The sequence below is a fragment of the Phalacrocorax aristotelis genome, chromosome 1 (assembly GCF_949628215.1).
Source record: "Phalacrocorax aristotelis chromosome 1, bGulAri2.1, whole genome shotgun sequence".
In the NCBI taxonomy this organism is placed as follows: domain Eukaryota; kingdom Metazoa; phylum Chordata; class Aves; order Suliformes; family Phalacrocoracidae; genus Phalacrocorax; species Phalacrocorax aristotelis.
Genome location: NC_134276.1, coordinates 100,395,651 through 100,423,340, shown reverse-complemented (window position 1 = coordinate 100,423,340; position 27,690 = coordinate 100,395,651). Strand labels below are relative to the sequence as shown.

The following is a 27,690-nucleotide window of genomic DNA, read 5'->3' as shown; positions in this document are numbered from 1 at the left end:
AGAGGCAGTCGAGGTAATGTTCATGAAGACTTTGGTGTGCTGAAGATATCCACAGTGGTTACAATTTATAGTAAAGACTATCCATTGCTTAGCACTGTAAGACTTCAATATATGGAGAAAAATGAGGTGGATTTTTTGGCGCAGTGTACAAAACTAACTTTTAAAAAAATACTAATTTTAGTTTAGAGATAGGTTTTGACATTTGATCAGCAAACCCACGGGCTCTAGGATGCTTACAAAGTAAATCAGAAAGGAATACTAAAAGAGAAAGGGGAAAAAAAAAAACCATACTTCTATTGCGAACTTCTGCATTGAATTTCCTGTCACGTAAAAGAAGATAGAGGCAGCATTTGGTATTTAGTGGAGACACTGGATAACAGACTGGAATAGACTGGATGGATATTAACATGTTCATACTATAGCAAATACAGAAGATATAGCTTAGAAAAACACAGTGGCTGATTGAATATAATTTTCATGCCAGCTCTGTAAGGACCTTCTAGCAGTAGGACAAACTAGGGAATCACAGTGCAGTATACTTCTGAGCCAGCTGAGCTTACAAATAGTCTTACATAAATCTCTGACATGTTATGCTAAGCCTTTTGCTAAATGACTTGCCCCAGAAACGATATATGTGATCAGGAGAATGCATTCACATGTATGAACTGAGGAGAACTCCTTGTGTATCATTTCCAGAGTTGTGCTGGGACCACCATAGGCATCGCATCCCCTGGAACAGGGAGATGACTTGCTCTGCCATTTGCTAAGTACAAGGCAGGTAGGGAAGTACTTGTCTTTGCCCTAACACAACTTGCCTGTAAAGGAAGGCATTTCCTTGTTGCAAAGAGCAGCACAACCACTCCTGCTCCAGCAGTGGTGATCTCCCAGAGGATGGCAGTGGCCTTTGCACAGTGCCTCTGCCAGGCTGTGGCTGAAGGGCGCAGCAGAGCTGGCCGCTTGAGCCCAGCCATATTTAATACAAGAAGCTCAGAGTGTTTGCACAAAAAAGAGTCTTCTACAGCTGCCCACTGTTCTGTAAAAGCAAATGCAAATTTTTAGCTTGTACTTCGGGCTTTGAATTCTCTGGGCATTTGGCTAATTCACAGGAAAAATACAGAAACTTTGGTGGTGTTTTGTGTAGGACTTCTTTGCTTGCAAAGCTAGACTTTTTTGGAAGTTTGGGCCTCTGTTCTCCTTTGCTTGGTCACATTCTCATTTATTTACACAAGTCTGGTGATTGTAAATGGTCTCTGAAGTACTGGAGATTACAGTTTATACTCACTGTCATGAAAATTCAGAGTATAATCACTTTGTTTTTCTTTTCTCCTAGTGTCCCCTGTATACTAAGCTGATAGTTTCAAAAAGTCTAAAACTTTGTCCTCCTTAGGAAACGTCATGGCTCAAAGTACTTCTTTGACAGATATTGTTTTCCCACCTTTCACTTTGTTTTTTTTGCAGCACTGACCAGCACTAATTATTATTGCTTCAATTGCTTATGCAGTAGTTTGTAAATTACTTTGAAGCAAATTGCATTGTTCCTGCTTCTGGTCAGCATCTAATTTCAGTGTCATTATCAAATTTAGAAGTTCCATTTTCAGCATCATCCCAATCCTATTTGCTTTATCTTATCTAAGATTTTAAGAGAGTTAATTCTGAGGATTTATCAAGCTTCCTTTTTAGCAACTGTAGCTGCCAACTTTCATGATCTTACTGAACCTTGGGTTCCTTTGAACCTAAATTCTAGAGTCAGCTGAAAACCTAAGACTATTAGTTTTCATTTCAGCTAAGAAATTGTTAATTTCAAGGTTTAAAAGGTAAGAAGATGAACAATGTAACATATATTATTCCCTGAAATTCCATTATTTTTAAGCTCATGTCACCATGTCATGAATTCTCAATAATTTTTACTGACAAAAATTGTAACATTCCTTATTGTCACCTTAATTTCAATATTGTATCACGCTGCTCCTCACCTCCACCTCAAAACTCTAGTGTAGAATCTTTTGTAATATTTTCCCTTGTCTTCTTATTCAACCTTCTGAATTTCTCTGAGGCCTTGTCTTTTCACTAAGGAAAGGGGCAGAAGATGAGCTAGGGAAAGAAAAGGAAAACAATGCCTTGGGACTCCCAGACACCCCACTTACTGATGACCTTTTCAAGCAATCTACCAGCCCTCTTAATTGATCCTCTCCAGTGTCATAAAAGCCTTCAAGCCCCCGAAGTTGTAATATTTGGAAAGAAAATTGCTACTAAGATATATAGATGTGCATTATCTTTACTTGTGATATTACAAACATTGGATATTTTCTGATTAAAAAAAAAAAAGAAAACTCTAGGAAGGTAGTATGAACTAAGTAGAGGGTTTATTTTCACCTCAGTGAAAGCAGGTAAGTGGCATAACAACACATTCCAATTGTGAGCAAGTAGTCCATCTTCAAAAATCCATCCAAAGTCTCACTGAGCAGAAACAGCGGGCACTCTCTAGTTGATCAGCACCTTGGAAAACCAAAATCTTTTTTCAGAGCTATAAGCAGAAATTTAACAACTTAACCCAAGGGACCTTCTTTTTTTTTTTTTGAAATGTCAACCTGGTCCATTTAAAGACCTTCTGCTAAACTTGCCTCCTTTGGCATAAAGCACCAATGATTTAGCTGGGATTGTAAAGATTTACTATGCACTTTTTCTATCTTATTAGAATCAGTAATGGAATCCACTTACTTAAATTTCTTTGGCTCTGAATGCATGCTGCTGAAGAGTATGACATCCAGAGGTTACATTCCTGTCTACCTTCCAGTTCAGCTTTATAACTATAGTGAGTGCATTTCCTTAAAACTTGTGGATTCTCAATCAAAGGAAAATTTATTTTTAATCTCACCAGTATTAAAAGAACCCTAAGAATTCCACAGTGAATTTATTAGACTACTCTGATGATTAAAAGAAAACAAAAAAGAAAATTAAGAAATTGACAGAAGCTGTAGAATGAAGTTTTCTAACAAAAACTATTTTTTCAGGTAATATTAGTTTTGCTAAATGTTTATAAACCACATATTAAAAATAAACAGTTTCAGCAAAGACCTTCACTGAAACATTTTCAGGAGAATAACTGTTTCTTGACCAATATCACTACCATTGCTACAAATTTATTCTTTTCACTATGTAGGAGCCCTATGCATGGAAACAAAATGCCTTTTTTGCTGTGTATCTATCAGACAAGGACGATGATCTGTCTCTCTGTATTCTTTTCCTATATTTTCACTCCAAATCAGAAGAAATAACTGGACATAAGTCTCCTTACTACTTAATGTCTAATGCTGTACTTGTGCAGACACCTCTGTCCTTTCAGGTGTATAAAATGTGCTGGATTTGTCTTATTAGTTCAATAAAAAGAAAGTGGGGGCCAACACCTCGCCATTGCAGAGCCCAGCACAATAAGGCACGTTTGCACACCCATAATCTAAAACATCAGTGGAACAGCTCAGACGCTTTCAGTTCAGCATGCATCTGTACGGTTTGATGGATCACGTCTACAACAGCCATTCAATGAATACTCTGCTGCCTGCGACCCTCCACAGAGCTTGCTTTTTTGGCTGGGGCAACTCAGCTTGATTCAAAATTCACCGAAGTCAATGGAGAGACTCAGCACCATCGACAGGATCATGTTGAACCAAAGCCAGGACAGGAAACTCTGAGGAAACATAAGAGCTACCCTGTTTGTTGCCTTGAATATTTGTTTAGTGTTTTGGAATTTACTGACTAAAGCTGCATGGAAGAAACTTGGCAGCCAGACACTTTTGCCGAGTTGTGTTATTTTGGTTGTATCAGAACTCCTGAAATAAACCCAGAACTCCAGCGAGACTTCTGTGTTTGTGCCATAGCCTTCTTGAACTCAGTCCATATAACCATCCAGGATCACCCTGGACTGGCAGATCTGCTGCAGTCTGGGCTAGCAAGGCAATTATGCTAAGAACATGATGTGCCTGGTTCTCCTTTCACTTTACATCCATCTTATGCCTCTGTAGCCCATTGGATATAGTGGATCCAGTTCTGATTTACTCCAGCTTAGAGAAAAAGGAAAACTCAACAGGCTTACTGTAGAACCCAAGACAAAGCTCGCAAAGTTTGAATTTCTTCGAGTGGCCACTGTGCTATATTTCCTCTTGCTGAAAGAAGCATTAACTGAAGCGGCCACATTCATCAGTTAGTCGACTGGACAGAAGCGTAGTCCCAGGTTCCACATCTCACAAGTGGCTATTTTGTTGACTAAAATTTTCAACAATAATGCACCTTTGGAACTGAAAAAATACCACATTTAGAAGAGAATGAACATGAAAAAGGAGCCTACAGATGATTCAGTCAGAGTTTGTGTTCATTAAGAGGGTTAATACAAATGTTCTGATTGTTTCTGTTGTTTATGAATCTCGACCTTCAGAACAGCACTGAAATGTGCTGTCTCCTAAAGATGTTCCCTACCGATATGACACACACTTTGTATTGTTTCACTGCACACAAGCATTAATATCTCAGAGGTAACCCACCCTTCTTTTAACGGCTGGTGACAGGTCCAATGGCTGAGCAAAAATCAGTTGAAGGAAAGGGAAGTCTTGTCGGAAATGAGATTAATCTTGTAACGAGTGTTCAGCCCTGATAACCCATCTGTGCAGAGAACTGCTTTAACTGGAGAGCAATTAACCTTCACCTGACAAGCTCTGTCCAACCGTTATAAACAACATTAAAGGCACAGGATCCCCCTCTTTTTTCCCCCTTTACGTAGACTAAACAATCAGATTCTGAATTCCGTGAAAATGGTACATGTAACGGTGCCTTGATGACAAATCACAGGAAAATTTTTTAAAAGGTAATGGTTGTATGGAAATCATGTGAAAAATGTCTCCGGCTACCACTTTAGTGAGTTGATCTGATTAGTAAAAAGCAATAATTTCGAGCACTTCCAAGGGAATACCTTACGCATGAGGGAAGCTGACGTGAATATGCCAAAGACTAACAATAATAATAATGTATGCAAGTAGATAAGAGCTGGCTAACCATGTCCCAGGAACATTGCTTTCAGGATGGGGCATCTATTTCCCCAGCAGCTCTGTGAACCCAAAGCCAAGGGGCAACTTCCTAGAGCTTCTTCACATGTGGCCTTGTGGAAATTACTTGCCAAAACAAACTTCAACTTGCAGAACCCATCTGCAGTAACCGGGCTTTTGGGTCAGGTCCCCATAGGATGGGCTCTCCCATCAGACAGCTCCAAGCAATGCAGTCTCTGGAAGGGTCTGTAAATCCAACCTCAGATGTCAGCCTGTTAGACAACAACATGAACTTAAAAAACTGCCTTTCCCGCAGTAGTCTGAGGAGATAACTGAATGTGGGTCTATTCTTCAAAGATGAAAAGGCACGATGTATATGAAGCCACAACAGCAAAGGACTACTCTAGGGGGAAAGGCTAAGACACCAATCTCAGTCACAGTGGCAGAAACCTGGAATGACTCCAGGGGAATCATGGCAAAACAATGCAAAAAATTTGGGCTGAGTTCCTGTACGACTTGGGTGAAAGCCTGGGCCCAGTCAAGCCACTGGCCAAATACTCTTGACTTCATTTTGGCCAATTTCACTTCAGGTTTCATAAATCCTCATTCATTCTATTCATGTGCCTGAAAGCCATTACCCTGAAGTTACGATTAGCAATGGAGGTTTTCTCTCTTTGTTTACTTTTCTTTTGCTCTTCTTAGCAGAAGTTCAAACATACAGGTTAGTCATGGTTTTATTTCTCTGTACAGTGACGCAAAATTTCCACTTCAGTCATTTCAGTTGAATATATATGTCACTGTGGATTGCAAGAGATGGCTGTGGCTCTTTAATATATCCAGAACATGCTCTGAACTATTTGTTGGAGAAGTTCACCTCAAGGGTTAGGGAAACATATATTTTATTTGGTGATGCATACAAATAAGGAAAGGATGCAGGCAACAAGGAGTTGAAGGGAGGTTGCTTGCTCTTCATCTTACAGAATGACAATGTATTTTGACGGATCTGATCTGCAGTATTGTAAAATGCAGGGCCACTTTTCCTACCGTTGCAGAAAAAACCACTGATATTTCATAGTTCAACCTAACAACATTGGTCTTAAATTTTTACATAAACAGATGTGCTGTACTGTGGCTTAAATGTTTAAATAGCAACAGGCAGAATATTACCTTTATATCAAACAAGAAGGGCTTAGATCTTTTCAGTGAATTAGATATTAAGATATAGGAAGTTCCTATTGAAAGCATTTCCTGTATTGGTAGTCCCTGATTTTGGCGACTTATCTGGGTAGGAAATGAACGCAGGAAGTATCTGTCTACAGTCTCTTTATCATCAAGGTAATTGCTGTGGCAGCATTTTACTGTTTATCAAGGTAATAAACATATCGTCTAAAAAAAGATGTTTTTCAACTCTAAAGAATGAGGGTTAAAAAAAAATCTTACAGGCTAGCATTGCAGTTATGCATAATCTTCCATGTAGAATTAATAAGCTGCTACTTTCCCTCAGCACAAGTCTAATTAGGGATTTGTCGAACAAAACATTTCCAGTCTCCTGTGGCTTTCTTCCCAGTTATAGCACTGTTTCTCTGTATCTCGCTCTCTCATCTCTCTTGAGTCAGGTAGGTCATTTTAAAGCGTTCTGCCACTTCCCATAAATAGTTATTCACCACCCCTTCCTGCAGGTATTTGCATATACCCAGTCCTTGTCATTTGGTGTTGTATTTCCTTCCCATCTATCAGGCACTGCTTAACCTGGCAACACATACATTTAACTAAGTCAGTCAGTTCTTTCCCTAGTGTGAAAAGGTTACGCCAGCCTAGTGACGCCATTTCCCACCCATCGGTTGAGATGTACACTCAATACAAATAAACATACATTGCAAATGAAGGGAGACATCGTATCATATGCATTCCTTCCACTCATTAATTACCAAAATCCACCATTCCAAAAGACCCTTTGCCTGGTGCACTGTATGTGGATGATTGCTTGGTGTGTCCTTCAGCCTAGCCTTAAAAAATTTCTATTACTCATGATTCATTTTACCTTTTAATGTTCAGTGACTTTTTAATGACAATAATTATCCTTTTATTCATTTTGCTTTGAAAGAAATTAGAGTTATGGCATGATAAGTACCAGAAGCGCTAATCACTGGTTTGTACACTGTAGTAAAAACCATTACTAATATTACTTGTTCCTTACCAGCTAATATCCCTTTCCTGAAAGCAATGTTTAATGTTTCTAATAGGATGACTATGTGCATAGCAAAAATCAGCAACCCGGTGCCTAAGGATGCATGCCAAGGACAGAGGCAACTTCCTTGTGATACATGTTTGCAACCTGAATCTCACCACATTTCCTGAAACTTCCTCTCCCTCTGTTCACTGTGATGAGTTGTTTATAGCATTATACAGTCTTTCTTTTGAGGGGGGCAGGGGAATAAATTGAGGGACACAGCACTATCCAACCTCAGGTAGGCTTGGTTACAATATTTAAAATAACCCCTTCAACCATAAAGACACAATCCTTTAAGGAAACGACTGACACCTTTTTCATACCTGCTTTGAAGTTTCTGTATCGTTGTCAGTGTTTCGAACAGAGTCAAACACTCCTATAATACACAAATATGTATAAAGGACAGCAGGATGACTAGAACACATGCCATTTTGTGAGACCATTGGCTTTTCATTACTGATGATGTAAAAAACTGCTAGTATAGAATCTATGATTCTATGATTCTGCTTCTCTATAATTATAAAAAGAAATTAATTTTTTAAATAGGTAACACTGAATCTGATAGAGACCACGCTGCAGTCAATGAAAAGGTTTTTGTTAACTTGACAAGGTTTGGCACTACATGTGATATGTTCTACTGTATCACTTTTACTTTGTTAAAATTGATAATACAAGTGATACAAAGCCATTTTTTTTTCTTTTCTCCACTTTGCTGATTTTCAAAATAATTCTGTTGGCTTGCATTATGAAGCCTACCTCTTTTTGAGTGAACAGCATTATATATTTTTACTAGATTATAAACTGTCACTTGGAAAATAAGTATCTTCCTTTGGCATTCACATTTCTCAAACTACTTTTGTATTTACCTTTTAGCAAGTCATTCTCCAAGAGCACTTGATTTTTTTAACATTATTTCTGAAAAGCCTTTTGTAACTTGTGGAACTTGCTGGAAAACATTTCCTTAAGAGATAATATATTTCTTGTTAAGAAAAAACAAACAAACAAACCAACTCAGACAGTCAAACATACACATTTTCCAGCTGTTGTTCCTTGCCTGGGGACGTAATTTTCAAAATAAAATCCTTATATTTTACTTCATTTTGGCATATGTAGCCACAAACCAGATTGGGTTAAATGACTGCTGATTAAAAGCAAAAGAAAACAACACAAAAATCCCCAAAATATCTTCTGTTCTTATATGACTATTTCTTCTTTGAAATTGTACATTTGTATTTGAGTCAGAAATACTATTTTACCTGGAAATAATTATAGGTCTGTTTCTACTGCCTTTATTGGAACAAAATCTTCATGACATTGGTCGAAATTTTGAATTAAGGAGTGCAAGATCAGGCTAAGTGGCTTAAGGCACTCTTTATGTTCTTGCTTCTGATTCACCAGAGCACTCAGGTGTGTGCTTAGCTTTAAGAAGGTTGTGTCGTAACACCAAAGCCAATGGAAGTATTTAGAGGCTTAAAGTTAAATATACCATTGGATCATTTGCTAACCGAGATGAGAACAAAAAGAGAATACTCTTTATAATTTTTTTAATGCAAGGAACAGAAGTACAAATTACTGTATTACTGTTCTGTTGGATTCAGTGCAGATGCAGGCCTCTAAAGACTTAAACATTTCCATACGCCAAGAACAGATTTTTTTTTAACTGTCTCCAGCTTTCCTTGGATTTAGAAATATTTCAGTGAGTACTTAGAGTCTCTAAAACAAGTGAGAGAAAAGCAATACTATAGAGAGAAGCACAGACTAAGATTCCTCACCAGAAAAAAAACCAACTTGCCACTATATATTGCTTTAATCAGTATATCCATACTCTTTCAATCCTTAGAAACCACAAAGATTCTCCTGTCTTTTATCAAACACACAGACTTTTTCTCCCAGAAATCATAGCTTCCATGTGACCAGCACATTAGAAAACGATAATAAAAAGTGGATGTGTGCATATTTAGAAGTAAATTAGAGTAAAAGAAATATCCACAAGTGTAATCAATAAGTCATTGTTAAGTCAAGATAACTTACTGAATAGCTTTTCTAAGAATAATTGTATTGACAGGCAGGGACAGAAATAAAACAAGGCTTGCTACATGGCAAGGAAGTAGAACTCTGGTTGTATTTTTCTATTTAATGTTCTTTCTTCCACTATAGGATAATGGGGAAAAATACAAAATGACCTTCAGGATAAATATTTTTATTTCACCCCAAGGTAATACTTCAGCAATTTTTGCTCAATTCTATTTAAAAACCCACCAAAAAATACAGATGCCTAATTCAGAAATCTTTGATATTTTCTAAAATTGTATTTACAGTAACTAGTAGGATGCTTATAATTAGCAGTGCTGCATTGATTTGATAGTCTTCTGCTTCAGCGCCCTGCACTATTGTGCTACTGCATGTATCTGTCAGGTACTACTGTGACAGAAGGAAATGTCACCTTATTGCTGAAATCCTGACTGTTGAAAAAAACTTGAAAAACTTGAAAAAAAACCATTTTATCCTTCAAATGCCAAGAAACATAACAGTGAGATTAGCCGTGTGCACACCAGGTATAGGGAAGCGAATGCATTAGGAATATCAGCCCTGGACTGCGTAGTAAAACCAAAATCATGGCTGTGGAGGCACACACCTTCTCCCACCGCTCTCCTCTCTGCAGTTTCTTGTGCTGCCCTCCACGGGAGCCAGCCCCACTCCCCATCAGAGGGAGAGGTCCCTGGCCTGAGCAAGTACGGCCGCTCTCACAGCGTAAAGGTCAGAGTTAAAGTAAGCCATCCATGTCAGAGCCTAGGAAAAAGACATTGCTGCGTCCGCCTTCTCAGGAGAAACCTTCCACCACAGCACTTCCCCTGTCATGGGGAGAAGGGAAAGAAAGGGTAGAGCAGAAGGAGGGCAGGGGATAAGACACATCTCCCAGTAAAGCCATGTTCATGATGTCAACGCCAGTGCCATAAAACTTACACAAATGCTTGCCTTCATAGATACCAATTAGCCCCGGTTAAGCCAGTCTGATTTCTCATGAGCCCCAAGTGTCCCATAGGTCCATCTGCAGGTTTGTGATACGGAAAGGATGAATCAAAGTTTTACTGGAAGGCCACCTTTGCATGTGTATATGTTTGGAGCAATTTCCACCCGGTTAAGAACAAATACATAGCCATTTGCAAACCGATTTTGACATTTAAAGACTCCATGGCTTCCCTAAAGAAGAAAGTGAATTCCTGGCACAGAGAACCCAGATAAGGCTTTCCACCTTCCTCAGCCACAGCCTCTTCTTGCCTACACTGGGATAGCTAAGCTACCCATTGCCAGCAGACAACACAGGCCACTATATTGAAATTGAAAAGAACATTTGCTAAACATAACTTTTTAGCAAAAGCACAAACACCCGCTTGGCCTTTAAAAGGAATTTCTTTATTTCAGAATCCTCTCAGTTAAATGACTATATACTCAGTATAGAAGAGGAATTGAATGTCTTTGGACTGGCTTAACTTCATGTCAGGGTACATTTCCTGCATCTAGCGTACAAAGCACCTGTCATTTCTTTCCAGTCATTTTACATTTTGCACTTGAATAAATAGAATCCTTGCTGCAGAATATAAGGCCTTCCCAGCACCCTGGGCACCAAAATCCTCAACATTCTGGGATGCCTATGTCCCCCTGCAAGTTTCACCCTCCCAGATGAGAACACAAGAATGTATGGTTTTCCACTCAGGAGGCTTTGCCGTATGCGTTGCATTAGCAGGCTACATAATACACAGCTGCATACAGTCTCTTCTCACCTCTGTAAGTGTAAGGTGAAGGTAAAATAATAACACTGATATATTGTTTACAATCATTTACCGTATTATAATTCAGCCAATAAAAAACATCAAAAAAGAAATAGTAAGAGCTCCTCAAAATGCATACAACTTCTAATCTCATTGTACCACAATTTTTGTAAAATAAAAAAATTCCTGTCAACATTGACAGTGCCTTCTGACTAATAGACACAAAAAACAGCATACTACCTCAGCGCATTGCCCTTCTTTTAGCAATTAACTCTATCCCAGCTAAAACCATGACATCCCCGAACCTCAAGATTTTCACAGAGCGCCTGTCATGCCCTGTGTGCTCTGAATTGCGCAGCAAAACCAAAGGGAATTCAGCTGTTTCAGGAGCTGCTTAGCATATAATAGATACGGGCCAGCAATGCAGAGGAGATTCAGATCTCTGTCTCCATAGACAGCCTCTTGAAAGCATCAGTGATTGCAATAAGAGAAGGGTCATTAGTTTTTTTAAGCACATTGTCTTCAGGCAAGACTTTCAGATTTCAAAATGTATAACAAAAAGCATCAAATGATCTTTAAAATGCAAATATCTAAGCAGAAGTTACTGAGAAATCAAACTGCAGCTCCACTTAGCTAATGGCCAGGCACCGCTGCTATTCTCTATCTCTTACTAAATCTCTGGCATAATTAGAAAAGTACAGAAATACACAATACCAAGAAGAAAACAAATACCTTGATCCCAAATCTGATAATACAGTGCTGCAGAGTCCTCACTGTACATGCTCTTTTGCTCTTCACCTAAAATTAGTTTTGCTATCCCAAAGCGTTTAGTTACAGTTATACTTCTGCAATTAATCACGGCTATTGCTATATCTGTAACTGCTATCTATTGCAACATACAGAGAAGCAAAAACCAGATAGATAGATAGGCATATAGATTTATTCAACTTTCTAAGTGACACAACCTGAAAAGCTCAGCAAAGTCATTCTTAAAAAACAAACCATGCACCGAGATCAATTTATAAGCCAACAAGATAATTTTATTGACCAAAAAATTAAAACAAAAAGAACACGCCCATGAGATCTTGCCGCCACCATTAAAATAACATTCAGAAAGGTCCCAAGCATCAGGATAAGAGTTTCTAGAAAAGCACATAATTAACACCTGCATGAGACAGAAACAAGAGCTCATGCCTCTCATTCCCGCATGCTAATACTTGTGTCCCAATCAACAAGAGAAACATTTAAAAGTATCCAAAAGTTTAGTGCTCTTAGGAACCCCTTCTTTCCTTCCAGTGCACACCCTCTCCCCTTATGGCAGTCCGCAAACACATCCAAGTTGACAGAATGATACCTACAAGAAATTTCAGAAGCTCTCATAAAAGGGCTTCGCATATGCAATCCACAGCACTGAACAGTGAATTTAAAAAAACCAATTTTTTTTCCGAGTTTGAAGTTTTTAAGCCTTGCGGATGGTTGGAGTAGGAAAAAGGAAATTTACTAGGCAGTACAAAGGAAATCTTGTTGTCCTCTATTGTGGCAGTGGGGGTGTTGCCCAATTCTAACTTATCTAGGTTGATAAAGGAAACCAAAGAACACGCCACTGAAAACAATTCCAACAAAAAAGGTACCCCTTTCTTACCTTAATAGTGCTTGCCATAATGTGATCAAGATTATTGATCGCTAATAATTGCTAATAATAATTATTGCTTCGCTCTGACCAGAAAGAAGTTTTGATGAGGTTGTTTAGAGCGGATGAGATTGTGCTAACTCTGGGAAATGAAGTCAGCCAATGGCAGGAAGAGGTTTCTATTGGTCCTGGCCACTGCAGCTCGAAGAAACAGGATATTTGGGAGTGAAGAGATAAGAGTCCTAAAACAATGTTGTTTTTCTTGATGATATGTGACTAAATTTTTTAAATTTTTTTTTTTTTTTTTTTTTTTTACAAAAAAGTCAATTGCCTGTGACTGCCTGGGCAGGTGTGATCTGATGTGCAGCAAGTGTGACATGCCACTTTCAGGCAGGATGCAGATGTCAGATGAAATGGGCCAAATTCGGCACTAGCTTCATGCAGTCTGTTCACTGGGGAATTGCTGATTCAGGGCCAAAGCCAGACTTGGTATAAGCGGGTGTAACTCCAAATATGTTAATGAAGTCTAGGCCCGCTTACACCACATCTATATTTGTCCATTAACTTCATTCCTGGATTCTTGAGCTATTGACACTTTCTTGCATACTTTTTTTCTCAGAGAAGCAGCAAGTAGATCGGAGACAATTGTTTCTTTTTGATGCCTCTTTCTTACTGAGGAAAGGAAGCCACAAAAAGGCGTACATTTCAAAAGCAAATGACTGAATGCCATAAAGCATCTTAAATTTTCCACACTCTTCCTTTAATTCACAGCTCTATCTATGCATGAAAATGAGATCGTTTCACTGGCAATTCCCTTCCTGGGCAGAGTGTGATAGTCTTTTTTTTTCAGTGTTATATTTTTATTTGTCCTTTTGTAGCACTTGGCAGTCATGGGGCACCCCAAAACTACCAGCTGTGCAAACAAAATACTGTCCCTGTCCCAGACCCTTGCTTAGGAGTGCTGAACTGAAAAATGTAAAGAAAAAAAGAGAGAGGATGGGAATAAGAAAGGCAAAGTGTTTCTGCAGTACCAGCCAGCATAAAAGTCCACATGTAAAGAACCACTCAGGATCCAGTGCTGGCACAACCCCCTTGCTCTTATGAGTTTTGTAACATTTTGTGTTTTCGTAAAAGACATTGTTCTTGGTGTCAAGAGATTCTGAGCTTTCAGCGAGAAAAGCTTGGAAACAGTACCCTCGAAAATTAAAAGAAGTCAGAATGTATTAATTTTTTAATAACCTTGTAATTTTTAAAAGCTTGTCCTACCCTAACTGGTTTACGATTTCTCAGTGCTTCCTTTGACAACCTCAAACCATGGACATGCTGATTGAAAGCACCGCAGCGCTGGGTAGATAATTCCCACTGTAATAAGGTTCTGCTTTCTGACCAGGGACTCTGGTATGATAGAAAAGAACAAGAAATAGTGATGGCTTGTCATAGCATTATTTAGTGGAGGCAGGTGACCTCACCCTCTCCCAATGCCTTCCCCTACTGCTCCTTAGTAAAAGAAAAGAAAATCTGAGTGTTCTGTAACTGGTGACGACTGCTGGCATTTGGTATGCATTTTTTCCAAATGGTACACAATGACAGTGGTAAGTTCCAGTTTACTCTTCCCCTCCTATCCTGTCCCGGAGAAGGTGAAACGCGGCCATGCACTTTTCCAGAGATGCACCCAGAGGACACGAAATGCTTCCTGCTTGGCTCTCGGGCATTCGTCCTGCAAGCTCTGCTCCATCTCACACGAGGCAGGGCAGAGAAAGGCTCATCCACATGCCACTGCTAACAAGAATGGCTCTGCCACCCACTAGTTCCTGGAAATCCTCATTTCCAGGTGTCCCACGGGGACCGCAGAGCTGGAAATCTCTGAACACAATGGAGTGACACAGGACCAGTGCAACTGGGATCTGGCAGAGCTGCCCCTGGGGAGTGTCTGTTTCAAGCTTAGCTGTATGTCTGCCAGTTGGGCCCTGCATCCCAACTCATCTCCAGCTGCCTCACAAGCCTCAGGGCCTCCTCAGCCAGCCCAAGGGGCTGAGCAAGCCCCCAGCAGACTCCAGATCCCAATGGAGAGACTGGGAAGGGGAGAGCAGACACCCTGCTTTCCCACCCCCGTCTGGATCCTGAGGTGCCACAGGATCGACTCCTTGTACAAGTTTAGCTTGAGCTTAGTTTAAGAACCTCTGGTTTCTTCCGCTGCAAAGATGCCTTCTAGTCACTTCAGAGTAATCCAGAGTCAGCACTGCTGTGCGATAGTTTATATTCTCCATTAGTTGATTCATACAGAAATACAGTGTTCACTGCTGAGTATCTTCTTGCAGTCTACATCCACTGAATTACTGTGCTTCTGCAGAGTAGGTAACTTCTGGTAACTTTCCTATTTTCATTATGAACAGTATGAAAAGAAAGCAATTTACAGTAATTGTATGTCATGGGGCTGTTGATTTCCTCCCTTTTCATCTCCAAACAATGAGCAAGACAGCCAAAAGATTAGAACCTTTTTCTTGACATTTCAAAGCATTATATAATATTTCAGTTGGGTGACTTCCACTCCAGTTAAGCCCATGATACTTTGTTTTTTTCTCAAATATATAGAGAGGCTTCAAGTGTCAGTTTCAGCTCTCCAGCGGATGGGATCTAACAAATTCATTCACAAGTAGGTTTTAGTAACCATTCTTCCCCAGCCTACCTCCATATAGACAAACCTCCTTTTGATTTATATAGGGCTTTTGGAAGCATAAGGCAGGCAATATCAGACTCTGCTAAGCTCTACTATTATTACATAAGTTTACAGAGCCCACAGCCTGGTAAGGATTTTGCCATTTTAAACTGGCACACATCCTGTGCCAAAGAATTCAATGAAGTTTATTTGACTTTCAAGCTAATACCCACAGGCAGACTTCTGGGTGCTTATGCTTATGTTGATCCAATTGCAAGACAGAACCTTGGTATTGTAAGGAAAGGAAAATACTGGGTTACCAAATCACCATCATCCAGTTGCAAAAGAGAAATAGTACAAACACTTCTACTATTTTTCTCTTTTCTGCATTTTGTTGAGGTTGAATAGAAAGAAAATATGTTTTTGTTATGGTAGGCAGCTGTGCTATTGTCTGAAATAATGCTGTCTGAGTCTAAAAAAATGCAGCTTGGTCAACAAACTGAATGAAAACATGAAAAAGTATTAAAAATCCACACAAGTCACCCAACACTCCCTTCCCCCCTTAATTTCTCTCTCAAGCTTGACACCCTAATTTGTCTAGGCTCCTTTCTGTTGGAACTTTTTCTACATTGAAGCCTGCATCTAGAAACCACAGAGCAACAAAACACTCCTGCATGTGCTTAACATTACACATGTGCTTAAGTTTCTTGATCAAAACAGGGGTTTTGCACATGCTTTAGAATTACAGCTGTGCTTAAGTTCTTTCCTGAATACAGACAGGCTTAAACACTGCTCTAAGTGCCTTCCACCTATAAGACTAAAGAGCTCCCTCTTTAGAGAAGAGCTTTCTAGACTGGAGACAAAGGATCCAATCTATTCTGACCCAAGCCTACTTAAACCAACAGGGCCCTGTACAGACCTAAAGACTTGGTTTGACCATGCAAAAGAAGTGATTAGACTAGATCCTAAACAAAGAAGATTAATTTCCAAAGAAAAAAGTTGTTTTGCTTCTTGAATCCTTTCTAGGATGGACTAGAAATATGTTCAATATGTACTCACCTAAACACATGCAAAATATTTCCAAAGAGATAATTTCTTATGCTATTTTAAACACCACTACTAACTGTAAAAGACAATCCTGTCTTTAGATTTTTTTCATATCATATCCTCTAGAGTGTTAAGATGTATGAAATATATTGCAATATTCTCTATATAAACAGATCTGTAATCCATCTTGCTGTCTGGGAGGTAAACCAAGAACACTGCTGTCAGCCCAGGCTGACCAAGAGATTAGAGGCACACTCTCATATCCTCACTAGTGCCGTTAAGCTTACTGTGTGCACATACGGTGTCTGCAGATGTGGGAAAGAAGAGAGGAGAGGGGAGGGAAAGGGAAAGGGAAAGGGGAAAGGAAAAAAGGAAAGGAAAGAAGGAAAGGAAAAAAAGGAAAGAAAAAAAGGAAAGGAAAAAAGGAAAGAAAAAAGGAAAGAAAAAAGGAAAGAAAAAAGGAAAGAAAAAAGGAAAGAAAAAAGGAAAGGAAAAAAGGAAAGGAAAAAGGAAAGGAAAAAGGAAAGGAAAAAAGGAAAGGAAAAAAGGAAAGGAAAAAGGAAAGGAAAAAAGGAAAGGAAAAAAGGAAAGGAAAAAAGGAAAGGAAAAAAGGAAAGAAAAAAGGAAAGAAAAAAAGGAAAGAAAAAAAGGAAAGAAAAAAAGGAAAGAAAAAAAGGAAAGAAAAAAGGAAAGGAAAAAAGGAAAGAAAAAAGGAAAGGAAAAAAGAAAGGAAAAAAGGAAAGGAAAAAGGAAAGGAAAAAGGAAAGGAAAAAAGGAAAGGAAAATTGGAAAGGAAAAAGGAAAGGAAAAAAGGAAAGGAAAAAAGGAAAGAAAAAAGGAAAGGAAAAAAGGAAAGGAAAAAGGAAAGCAAAAAAAGGAAAGGAAAAGCAAGCTCTGTTCTTCTTACCAACATTACAGGTAAAAAAGAGGTTCTCTTCTAGGTAAAACCAGGCTACAAATCAAAAAACTTGAGTACAATAAGACTTTGAATTGCAGTCTTTGGAAGCAGATTTTAAGAAATTCAGGCAAATTAATGCTACTTCATGGCACATGAATATACATACATCTGTAAAGGTCTTAATCCTCTCAAGATGTAGCATTTTGCTTAAAGGTAGCTCCAAATATCAGTTTGGCCATGCTCAGCTCAGTGTGTGAGGGCCAAACATACTCTTACCAAGTTGTCAGCAAGCCCTTTGGCAGGACTTCCTCCCTTTAATTCACAGCTTACAGCTGGCTCCGAAAAAAATGTCTGTAAATCTGCTCAGAGCGGGAAACTCTCCCCTCACCACACAGAAAGGTCTCACAAATAGGCTTTTAGCAGGGGAGCACACGGGTGCTCGGGAGTACAACTGAGTTTCACAGCCTGCTCCGAGGGGCTGTGGGGCCGGCAGCTCAGGTGCTGCTCCCCAGGATGATGGACTCTCATCCCCCATGCCCAGGACTATGGGGACTTTGAGGCTGCTGAAGGGACCTCTGCCTTCCACACCTGAGTGGGTTTGATGCAGCACCAGGTCTGAGGGCATGGGACAAACTCTGCCGTAGAAAAAATGAGGTCCAGCTCTGGGGTGGGCTCGTTTGACCTATGGTGCCCATTGACCTATGGCTGGAAATGTGGAGGTCAACTCTGGGAGGAAGGTGCTACTCTGAGTGAAGTGGGGCATCTGTTTTCACCGAACTCCAATCACTATGACAAAGCAAGCCCACGTAAAGCCACGTAATTAATACTAATTACCACTACGTGGCCATCGGGGCAACACAGCACGCATCCCACGAAAAGCACCCCTTCCTCCAGCATTGTTTCCAAGCTTTCCGGCTTCTCATTTCCTTTACTATCAAGTCCTGCGCAGCAGCGGAGCGAGGAGGAGCATGCCTTCATCCCTTCGACCCTTCCCCAGCTGGGCTGAGCGCCCGGAGCGCCCCGGGAGCCGCGGGCAGCTGGGCAGCGGCGGTCACTAGAGGGTGCTCCGTGCCCCTCTAAAGGAGAGCTGCTGGCTCGCCGGGCTGCATTGTTTCCTCCAACACGACGCGATGAACAGCTCTTTCCAAAGTCCGAAATTACTTCTTTTAATAAAAAAGAGTATTTTAACAGAAGCCGATAAGAAAGATTTCTTCCTGCTGCCGCGGTACCCACCGCCGGTTTTGCCCTCAGCGCTGGTTACGACTTAACGTCTTCCCACTCTCCCATCTTTGCTTCCTTTCAGTGACCCCATCCACTATCTTCAGCTACTCCAACCCGTTTGACCAATTAGTCCCGTCACATCTCTCCCCCATCCCCACCTTCCTTCCTGTCATAGCAATGAATTCACTTCACTCGATGGCAGAGCTGAAAAGTTGGGAGAGAGCCCGATTTGGGGGCAACATGGAGTTTTTCTCACTTCAATTCATGGATAATAGCAATCAAGAATGGATTGTTTTCCAATGGACAAAATTTTACAGAAATGAAATGTTGGAATTTTTCAAAGTGAAATTCAAAAGCACATCATTTACCGACTCTGAGTCCCTATGACTCAAGATACTTAAGCTTCTACCAGCCAAAATATTTTTGGTGACTACATCACTATTTGCCTGCCTTTTCTGTTCTGATCTTCTCTGGAGACCAGCTATACTCTTTACATTACCACAAAAAAAAAAAAAAAAAGAAACAAACAAACAACCCACAACACAGAAATGGGAAATTAAAAGAGACCTCTGTTTTCTGTTTACCTGAATTACATTGGCACAGTCACTATTATATTGACACTGGAGTTATTTGCAATAGCCAATGACCGTACTTCATAACAGGGAAGTGCTGACCCACTCATTTGCAGACAGGAATTGAATTGCTGTTGCTGAAGTGGGATTCATTTCATCAGGCTTCAGTGATTTTAAATGTAGGTGTCCAGACTAAGCTAGTTCTCCAAGACTACTTCTGCAGTTCCCAATACAACTATCTTCTTCATGTCATTTAGTCTCACCTACAACAGCTGTCTAAAAGAGGAGAGATGAATCACACCTTCAAAGTACTTCTCTATCCCTCTTTCCATTACCTACAAAAGGAACCTGTACTATTACCTGAGACACTCAGCTTTTGGATAACTCTGCTTATGTGAGATGAATTATACCCAACTTTCCTGTCACTCTTCCTTAATTTTCCCATCTCCAGAATGTTAACAGCTGTACCACCAAATGCCAAAGGAGTGCTGTATGGATTCATAATTAAAGTGTGCTGAAACCTTCAGCTTAAAATTGCCACAAAATCTATTTGGTTTACATTTGATGCTAATTTAAAGCTGGTTAAGTGACAATGATAGCACAGGACACAAAACCCCCCAAAACCCAGAACATTTCAAAAAAGCAAATTCTCTGCAAGGAAAAAACAAATAATGGCAAGGGCAAAGGCCAACATTTGTCATCACTTTCTTCCAAATGTTTTAGATAATTTTAACTGAAATACACAATAGTTTGAACTGGTTATTACAGACTGCTGTCCTTCACGGTCTTACCATCCCTAGATTGATGGGCAGTGCACACAGCAAATATGCCTGGCGTACTGGATTTCTATGCTGTATTAGTGAGGCTTTTTCAAGATTTTCATCAAGAATGGAAACTATTAAAGTGTCTCTCACACTCTTCTGGCTTTTATAGCATGCTTTGGAGGACTGCGTTCTCTTTTTTCCTCTCCGCAACCAGGAAGTCTATAGAAAATGCTTTCAACTGTTTCATTTGACCCTTCACCTCTGGGCTTTGCCTAATCTGCAAATTTGAATAGGAGGTATAGCTGTGCTTTTTTTCTCTCCTTCTCTCAGTAACTAGCTGAATTCCTTAAAGGACCAGACGCATCTAAAATTGGGACTCTTTGGGTATTGTACTTCTTTGTTAGTGGCTGTGAACAAGAAACAGATGTGAAATATGTGTTTGAAACTTCGTGACCCAGAAAGACCAGGGCTAATCCAGATCATGCTTAATAACTGAAATTTGCCACCCTTTGACTGCCTTGAGATACATGCACACACCCAGGAATATCCTCACCCCAGCAGACAGACACAAATAGAAACCCTCAGGACTTTTATACATCTTCATGCTAATTATGAACTCAGATGAAGTTCAAGATTTGAAAAACAGCAAAAAAACTGATTCCCCATTGATCTTTTTCTCCAGTATTGATCACCCTCCTTCCATTTAGACAGATGTCTTCCACCAAAGGTGAATTCTTTGGCAATGGGGAAGAGTGAAAATGTAAAAGGAACAGTAGATGTATAAATGAAACTTTGGTCTACTTAGTTTGTCTCAATCTGTGCCAGGTATCTCACAGTGTCTTATGTTAAAACTGAAATAATTGCCCTGACTGCAGTAGGGACCCTTTGCCTGGTGCCACCCTTGGCTATAGGTGACAGGGCAGAGTTAGAAAAGCAATGGTGTGGGGGATGATGGAGCAATGTGCTAATTAAGACTCCTCCATGAACAGTGTTCTTTTGTTAAAATTATGAAGGAGAAATTCAGGTTACAGGAGATGCCGTTTCCATCATTGGTCCCAAACACTGAATACAAGCTGCATACATACACAGTAAAACCAAACTATTTCCACTGCACTGGTAACTTGCTTTTCTTTTCTTTTTTTTCTGTTTAGGACAGAAGAGTACATTTAGCTGGCCCTTTTAAATACTAAAATAATAAAAACAATCATCATTGAACAATTATTTTGCAATAAGATTCAACAAATAAATAGAAATTAAGGACTTGGAAAATGTGATAGTCATCTTCTAGGAATACTCCTGAGACTAGGCTGTGTGGTCCAAAAAGGATAAGATTCACACATTTCTGTAACTGCCTGATATTTCTGGCTCTCTCTAAGACCCAGTAATACCATATGCCTTGTGAGAAAAAAAAAATAATTTAAAAAATCCCTGTTAACTAACACTGGCCTATCTTGAGTCTCAGCTATACAATTAAACTGAAAATATTTACCACCTTTTTGAAGAGCAGAGCAAATATATTGAGAGGAAATATTAACCAAAAATTCCTGCAGAAACTGCAGTTTTCTTGTGGCTGTCTAAAGATCAGAGAGGATAGGTCTCAATCACAGCATGATGATGTGCTACAAATAGCTCACTCATTTCTCTGGCAATGAAACCCCCCATTCCTCTCTCTTCTGCTGGGTCCCACGTCTGGAAGCTTTACCCCGTATCTGCAGTGGTGGTCATGCAGGATCGTCCGGGTAGGAGAAAGGACTTCTGTTTGGAATCTGGGTGATTCCAGGAACAGCCTGTTGGCAACTCTCTACCTTTGGTGTTATTCAAGCAGTTTATAAAATAAATTTTTACTACCAGAACGAAACGTGCCTGTGAATTCTTCTAAAGAGTAACAGCGTCTGTACCTTGGATCTGTAAAGCCTGATGACAAATATCAAGTGTTTCAGACACCCAAGAAATGCCACATTGATAAAGTCCTACCTGATCTGATTTCCGTATGACCACATTTCTAAAGCTCAGTACATTTAGAGAAAGAATTTCCAACAACATACAAGAAAATCAGATTATCTTAAAAGTACTACAGTGAAATCAAAAGACTTGGCAACGATAACCAAAATATTTTCTCTTGGGGACCAAATACACCCACAAGAAAGAGAGCAAAGGAGTTCTCAATTGCTTGAATGGATAAAAACTGTGGGCATAGAATGTTTATCACTTAAAGAAAAAAGCATTGAATATAGTTAATTGCCAAGATAATTCTAATTCATAGTTTTTACAGACCTGGATTTGTCATCATCACCACAATCTTTTTACTCTTATCTAAAGCACTTCGTACATTACACAGTGTTTTAAGAAAAATAAAGACAATGAGTTGCTTCCACTGACATGGATGGCAAAACTGCTTTCACCTCAGGTGGACTAAGGTTTTGACCCACTGAGAATTAAACAAAATTACACATTATCACAGTTTCCTGCAAACTGGAAATTCAGGGTTTTGAAGGGCTCTAAGTAAGTCATGTTACAAGACACAAAAAGTACTGTCCAATAACAAAAAATGAGCAGAAGTGGAAACAGGGAGGGAACCAATAATTGATAGGATTTAATGCATGATTTAAGGCCCGGGAAAGAATCCCTAAAGCCTTCTCTTACTATGAAAGGCTTGCCAGACATGTGTGAAAAACTTGCTAAAACATGTGTGTTGAATTACCTTGGTGGCCTGTGACTTTCCCAACAACCATTTGCAATTAGCTGGGATCCAGTAAAACAGAACTGAGGTTTTGTATGCAGCATTAGTCCCGTAGAACGGGGCATTTATTCTAAATGGATCTGTGTTTTGGTCCCAGCCCTAGAAAATGCCAAACTTTTCCAGTTCATGGCACTCAACTCCATGGGGTGTCTACTTTTTCATCTCTGTCTTCTCAGAAGACTGTATCAACTGAAAGATAAACGTTTAAACTATCCCTTCTTCTGTTGGGCTGGAGATGACTTTGAATACCTTGGACTCACTCTAGAATTAGTCCAATATTCCCCACAAAGTACTGTGACTGGTCTACAGAAGGAGTTCCTTGTTAAAACATTTCTATCTGAAGTGCTACTGCATTTCTCAAAAAGGAGTTGTGGCATTAAACAGTTTGGTTTCCTTTGCACCTTTGCCCCTAATCCTTCCACAGCTCTGCCAAGGACTCATCTGCTCCCTCCCATCACCCATGGATGTTGTGCCAGACTCAGGGTGCTGTAGCCAGTCTGGGTCCATCCAGGTGCCCATGTGCTAGGCAGCTGTAGCCAAAATCAATGCAAAATGCACCCAGTGCAGCACAAAATGCTCCTCCTGCCTTTCCCTTGGTAGGCACACAACTTGCCTCCCTCACCTCCCTGCTGAGCTACACAACCTCATGGAAAGCTGGTTATCCTTGAGCTTTCAGCCCCTCCATTGAAAGGGTGGAGAGCTCTGTTTCCTTATGAAAGCTGGACAGGATCTACTTGAGACAGGTAAGTCCTCGACACTTGAGGACAAACCTGTCCCAGACTGTCCCTCCAGTCAAATCTGTCTCTACACTGAATGGCTGCATTGATGGAAGGGCGATCCTCTCTTCACCCATACAGTTGTAACCAGTGTCCCATACACAATTCTATTTTAGCAACCAAGAGAATCAAGGGGAAAATTTTGTTTGTCTTGTAAATGGCAAATTTGTTACAAGGAGAGGGGAGAAGACATGTTATTCATGTCAGTGTCTTTTTTTTTTTTTTTTTTAAATGACCTGGCGTTAAAAGAAGGAAAAGAAAAAGGGAAAAGAAAAGGGAAGGGGAAAGGGAAAGTAGGAGATTCTCCTTAGACTTCGAAGTAACCTAAGATTTAAGTGTTAATATTTCAAAGCTTTTCAGTTCTTAGATTCAACAAAGGACACTATTGGTACCTGCATTGTTGTACTTAGCAACTGTAGCTGTTGGATTTCTTTTTAATGACCTCATTTTGGTTTTGAAATAACACCACAGATCTGAATTTCTGTCCTTCAAAGACTTATATATGGGCTTATCTTTACACAATTGAACATGACATTCTCATTGACTTTGGTGAACACTACATAAAATGTAAGAAATTAATTTATGGATGTGGTTTGGCAGGCTTGGGACTTTATTTTTTTAATTTTTACTTTTTCTGAGAATTTTCATTCTAGCTGTAGCTGAGCCTCTATTCATGCCTTCACATACCATAGGCACAAATACTTGAAGCCACTGCTTTGCATGTCCAGTGTAGGTCAGTCAACTGTGAGATCTACCAGTGTCATCAAATAATCAGAGTTTCAGGAGACCTAAACAGCAAGTAAAAAAGAAAAAATGCAGGCAACTTTCAGAAACCCTGGTCTTTCCTGTCTGATGTGGAAAATAGCCCTCAACAGCCTTTTTTTAGACACGACATTGATAACGGGCTTACCAAAAATATAGAAAAATGCCATTTGACAAACAGTCCAGTATAGAGGGATTGACCTTCCTACCCTGAGCTGCTGACACTACTACGAGAACAAGTACTTCATAAGGAGTTACTCACCATATCAACCTACTTCACCAGCTAGCCACAGGTATTTAAGATGACCAGGTGGTTTAATACCCTAGCACTCAGGCACAGTGCATGCTCCCTTCCAAGGCAGCTGCAGTCTTGCAAAGATCTCTTACCATATGCAACATTTTCATCACAGTTTGGTGAAATTGTATTTACTTATGGGCAATGCAGTTATTTGCCAAAGAATGTTGTTTGGGGACAGCTGAAGCCATTTGCTAGTTCAGGACAAACTTGCTGATTAGTTTTGGCCTGAACAAAAATAACAGCAGGCTTTGAAAATGCTGGACACTTGCTTAAGTGGTTTCAACATGTTGTTTTCAGGGCATTTGTCATGAAAGCAAAGGAAGGGAAGAGCACGATTCTCAACGTTTTCAAGGAGGGAAAGCTCCCCCTCCTTTCTCCACGGTAGCCCAGCACATGCTTAGGCACAGCAGTCCCATCACCTCCATCCCCTGCCAGCAGGACTTGCCACCTGCCAAGACAGCAGCTTCATCATTCAGTCACTCACTCCTCGGCTCAGCCTCTTGCTTGCTCTTTAACTGTCCTGTACAAAGTGGGACAGAAGAAATTACAAGCAACTGAACGATGATATAACACTCAGTCAGATGCTTTTCTGGATTAGGACCTTTAATCAGAAAATCCTCCTGGGTCCTGCACAATGGCAGCCCCAGATCTCGGAGTTGGGGAAGCTTTGCTTGCCACTGGAGTACAAATAGCACACATGAATAATGTTATAAAAGAATGCATTTATCTCAAAGTTAAATTTGTGTAGGCTTTGTACAAGCCAAGCATATGCAAAACCAAACCTGTGTATCTGCCAATATCACAAGTATGATCCAAGCAAGTCCATCGAGATATTTCCAGCCACACAGCTCTCTCCACGAGGAAAGACTTTGGAATGTATTATTTGACACAGAACCATATAATTGCAGTGTCAAAAATTATAGTAAATGGTTCTAATCAACTGCCAAGAAGTGGGATATTTTTCTGGCTTGTGCTTCTAATAGAAAAATAAAAAATGCAAAAGTTGCAGCAAGTCTGATGTTGCTAAGCTGTCATTCTCAAAATTGACCTTTGAAACAAAATTGAAGTGCATAACAAATAAAATGATATATGTTAGTTTAAGTAAGGTTGGAAAACAATTAGATTGCTTTTGCAAGCTCCTTATGCCAAACAACAGAACTTTGTGCACTGTGAATAGCCAGATTCATACATGGTGATTTATGCTATTAATTTTAAAGACTCTACAATAGAAGTAAAAACAGTTGTCTCTTCAATTACAATGATGATTTTAGTGCGTTCAGCTCTTAACAAAATATTCAGCTGTTATGGGTGAAGTTTCATTCAAAGGATCTTCACCCGCAGGCTAATTTTCTTATTGAGGTTTGTTTTTTCTTTTTTTTTCCAAGTTACCCTGCCGTTTTCAAGCTGGAACACCTATGGATTGATATAAATCTCATGCATTAAAGTACGTTATGGAAATTATATACATAAATTCATGCTCCAGTTGCCATGCTATTTTGGGCTTCAGCCTCATGCATTATATGGTGATTCCCTGGCCAAGACATGGAAAAAAACCCTTCCCCAAATATTTTTTGTGTACTAAGGAAATGCAAGGATACAGTAGGTGACAAACATCCTTATGCACTGGATAAATTTGGCTAAGGAGAGAAGATCATTAGGGAGTAAGATTTTACTGGGAAAATGGTTTTTGAGGAGAACTGCAAACATATAATAGGGATAGTGTCAGTGAATAATATATTTCTTATAAAATACAGTCCTCAGCCATCTGAAATATTTTCAAATTTGAGTTTAATTCCATGAGTTTCTTTGCGCTATTTAAAAAAACAACTGAGAAAATTAGGAAATGTCAAAACATCCTACAAGAGTTCTAAAATAAAATGTTTCTATATACTCAGAGCCACGTCCCTTTTACAACAACCCACCACAAGCAGAAATAATGGTGTGTGTCTCCCATATTACATCTATACGGTAGCGTGCTGTGTATTGACACCGAGTTTCTTCCCTCTTCAAAGTTTTGAGTGTGTTGCCTGTCCAAGGAAGAAGAGTCATGGTAAGTTACATGCCCCTTTCACTTCTTGCCCTCTCTTTGTTTTGCAGTACTTGTGTTTTAACATCTTCTGCCTATTTCTTGCACCATGGAGGTTTTGGTCTTCATCTGACAACTTCCACTTTCGAAATGCTAGTACACAAGCCCAGCCTGTATTCACAAAGAGGGTTAGCTGCAGGGAGTTAAGAAATAAAAGTTACACCCACTTCTTATGTGTGAGCAGCTCTCACCTGTGTGACCCTAAGAGTATGAAACTTTCCACACAAATGCTCTTGCAGCACAAGCAGCTGACCAATGATATCAAAGCAGCAGACTGAGGAGGCTGAAAGTGAAGGAAACTTGTGGTTTCTTTATGACTCTGAGATGAATTCTTTCATCAGATTAACCACTTCTGAAAGCATCCGGCATGTCTAACATACTCGAGGGACAGCCAGGATCTATTCTAAGGCAATGCATGCAGGGTCTGACTCAGGAGAACATCCTTATTCAGGAAGGACATTTGATTTTAGGTTTCACTTTAAGCACATGCTTTTATCCCATTAAAGCTGGTGAAGTTTAGGCTTATCCTCAAAGTTAAGCATGTACTTTGGCAATTTCCTGAATCCAAGGTGAATAGGCAAATACAGGTAGAAATATAGGTTGCTACAGGTAAATGCAGAAACTACTGGAAAAAAACCCAAATGGGGAGCTAACAGAATGTCAGTTATAATTAAGGAAGTTTCTAGAAAACTCAGAAGAAAACCTAAGCAAACGGGACTAGAAGGAAAGTGGTCTCCTACCCAAAGTCACAAACATCATCCCTGTATACAGCCTTAAATGAACAGCAGAACAGAGACACATCATGCCACCACAAGGTGATTCATGGGAGGTATCTGATCACACCCATCAATCAGCTGTCACTTGTTGCCTCTTCCACCTCTGAGCACCGATAATGGGGCTGTCACACTGCAGGCTGAGTCCCAAGCTGTGCTGAGACTGGCATCCCTGAAATCAAGGTGTGTCCTGAGGCACCTGAACTTCACCAGGTCTGGCCATGGGAGAGTTACAGCTGGGGACCTTGATTTAAAAAAACCAAACATATCTGCTGCATAGAAGACAGGCTTATAAATAAGAACATTTTGCTGGAAAATATTCAAATCTGACACAGGCTTGAACATCCTCCAACACTTAAAGCAAATCAGGTAATCAAATGCATGCAAGTCAGAAGGAAAACAGCTTTGCCAAACTCCAACTGTACCAGATCTGG

The 27,690-nt window shown here is 39.8% G+C and overlaps 1 protein-coding gene across 6 annotated transcripts in view; it reads right to left on the bottom strand.

The window, feature by feature from the left end:
* The window catches only part of ERG (ETS transcription factor ERG), a 148,197-nt gene that overhangs the window by 50,343 nt on the left and 70,164 nt on the right, over positions 1 to 27,690 (bottom strand). For 2 of the 6 annotated variants that reach the window (XM_075099898.1, XM_075099917.1), the window contains exon 1: positions 12,676 to 15,045. The exons of 3 other annotated variants lie outside the window; for them this stretch is intronic. In XM_075099898.1, the coding sequence (XP_074955999.1) occupies positions 12,676 to 12,693 (18 nt within the window). In that variant the 5' untranslated portion in view covers positions 12,694 to 15,045. Of the gene's footprint in view, positions 1 to 12,391; positions 12,413 to 12,675; positions 15,046 to 27,690 lie in introns of those variants that run through there. One more of the 6 variants, XM_075099925.1, reaches the window with a different exon arrangement.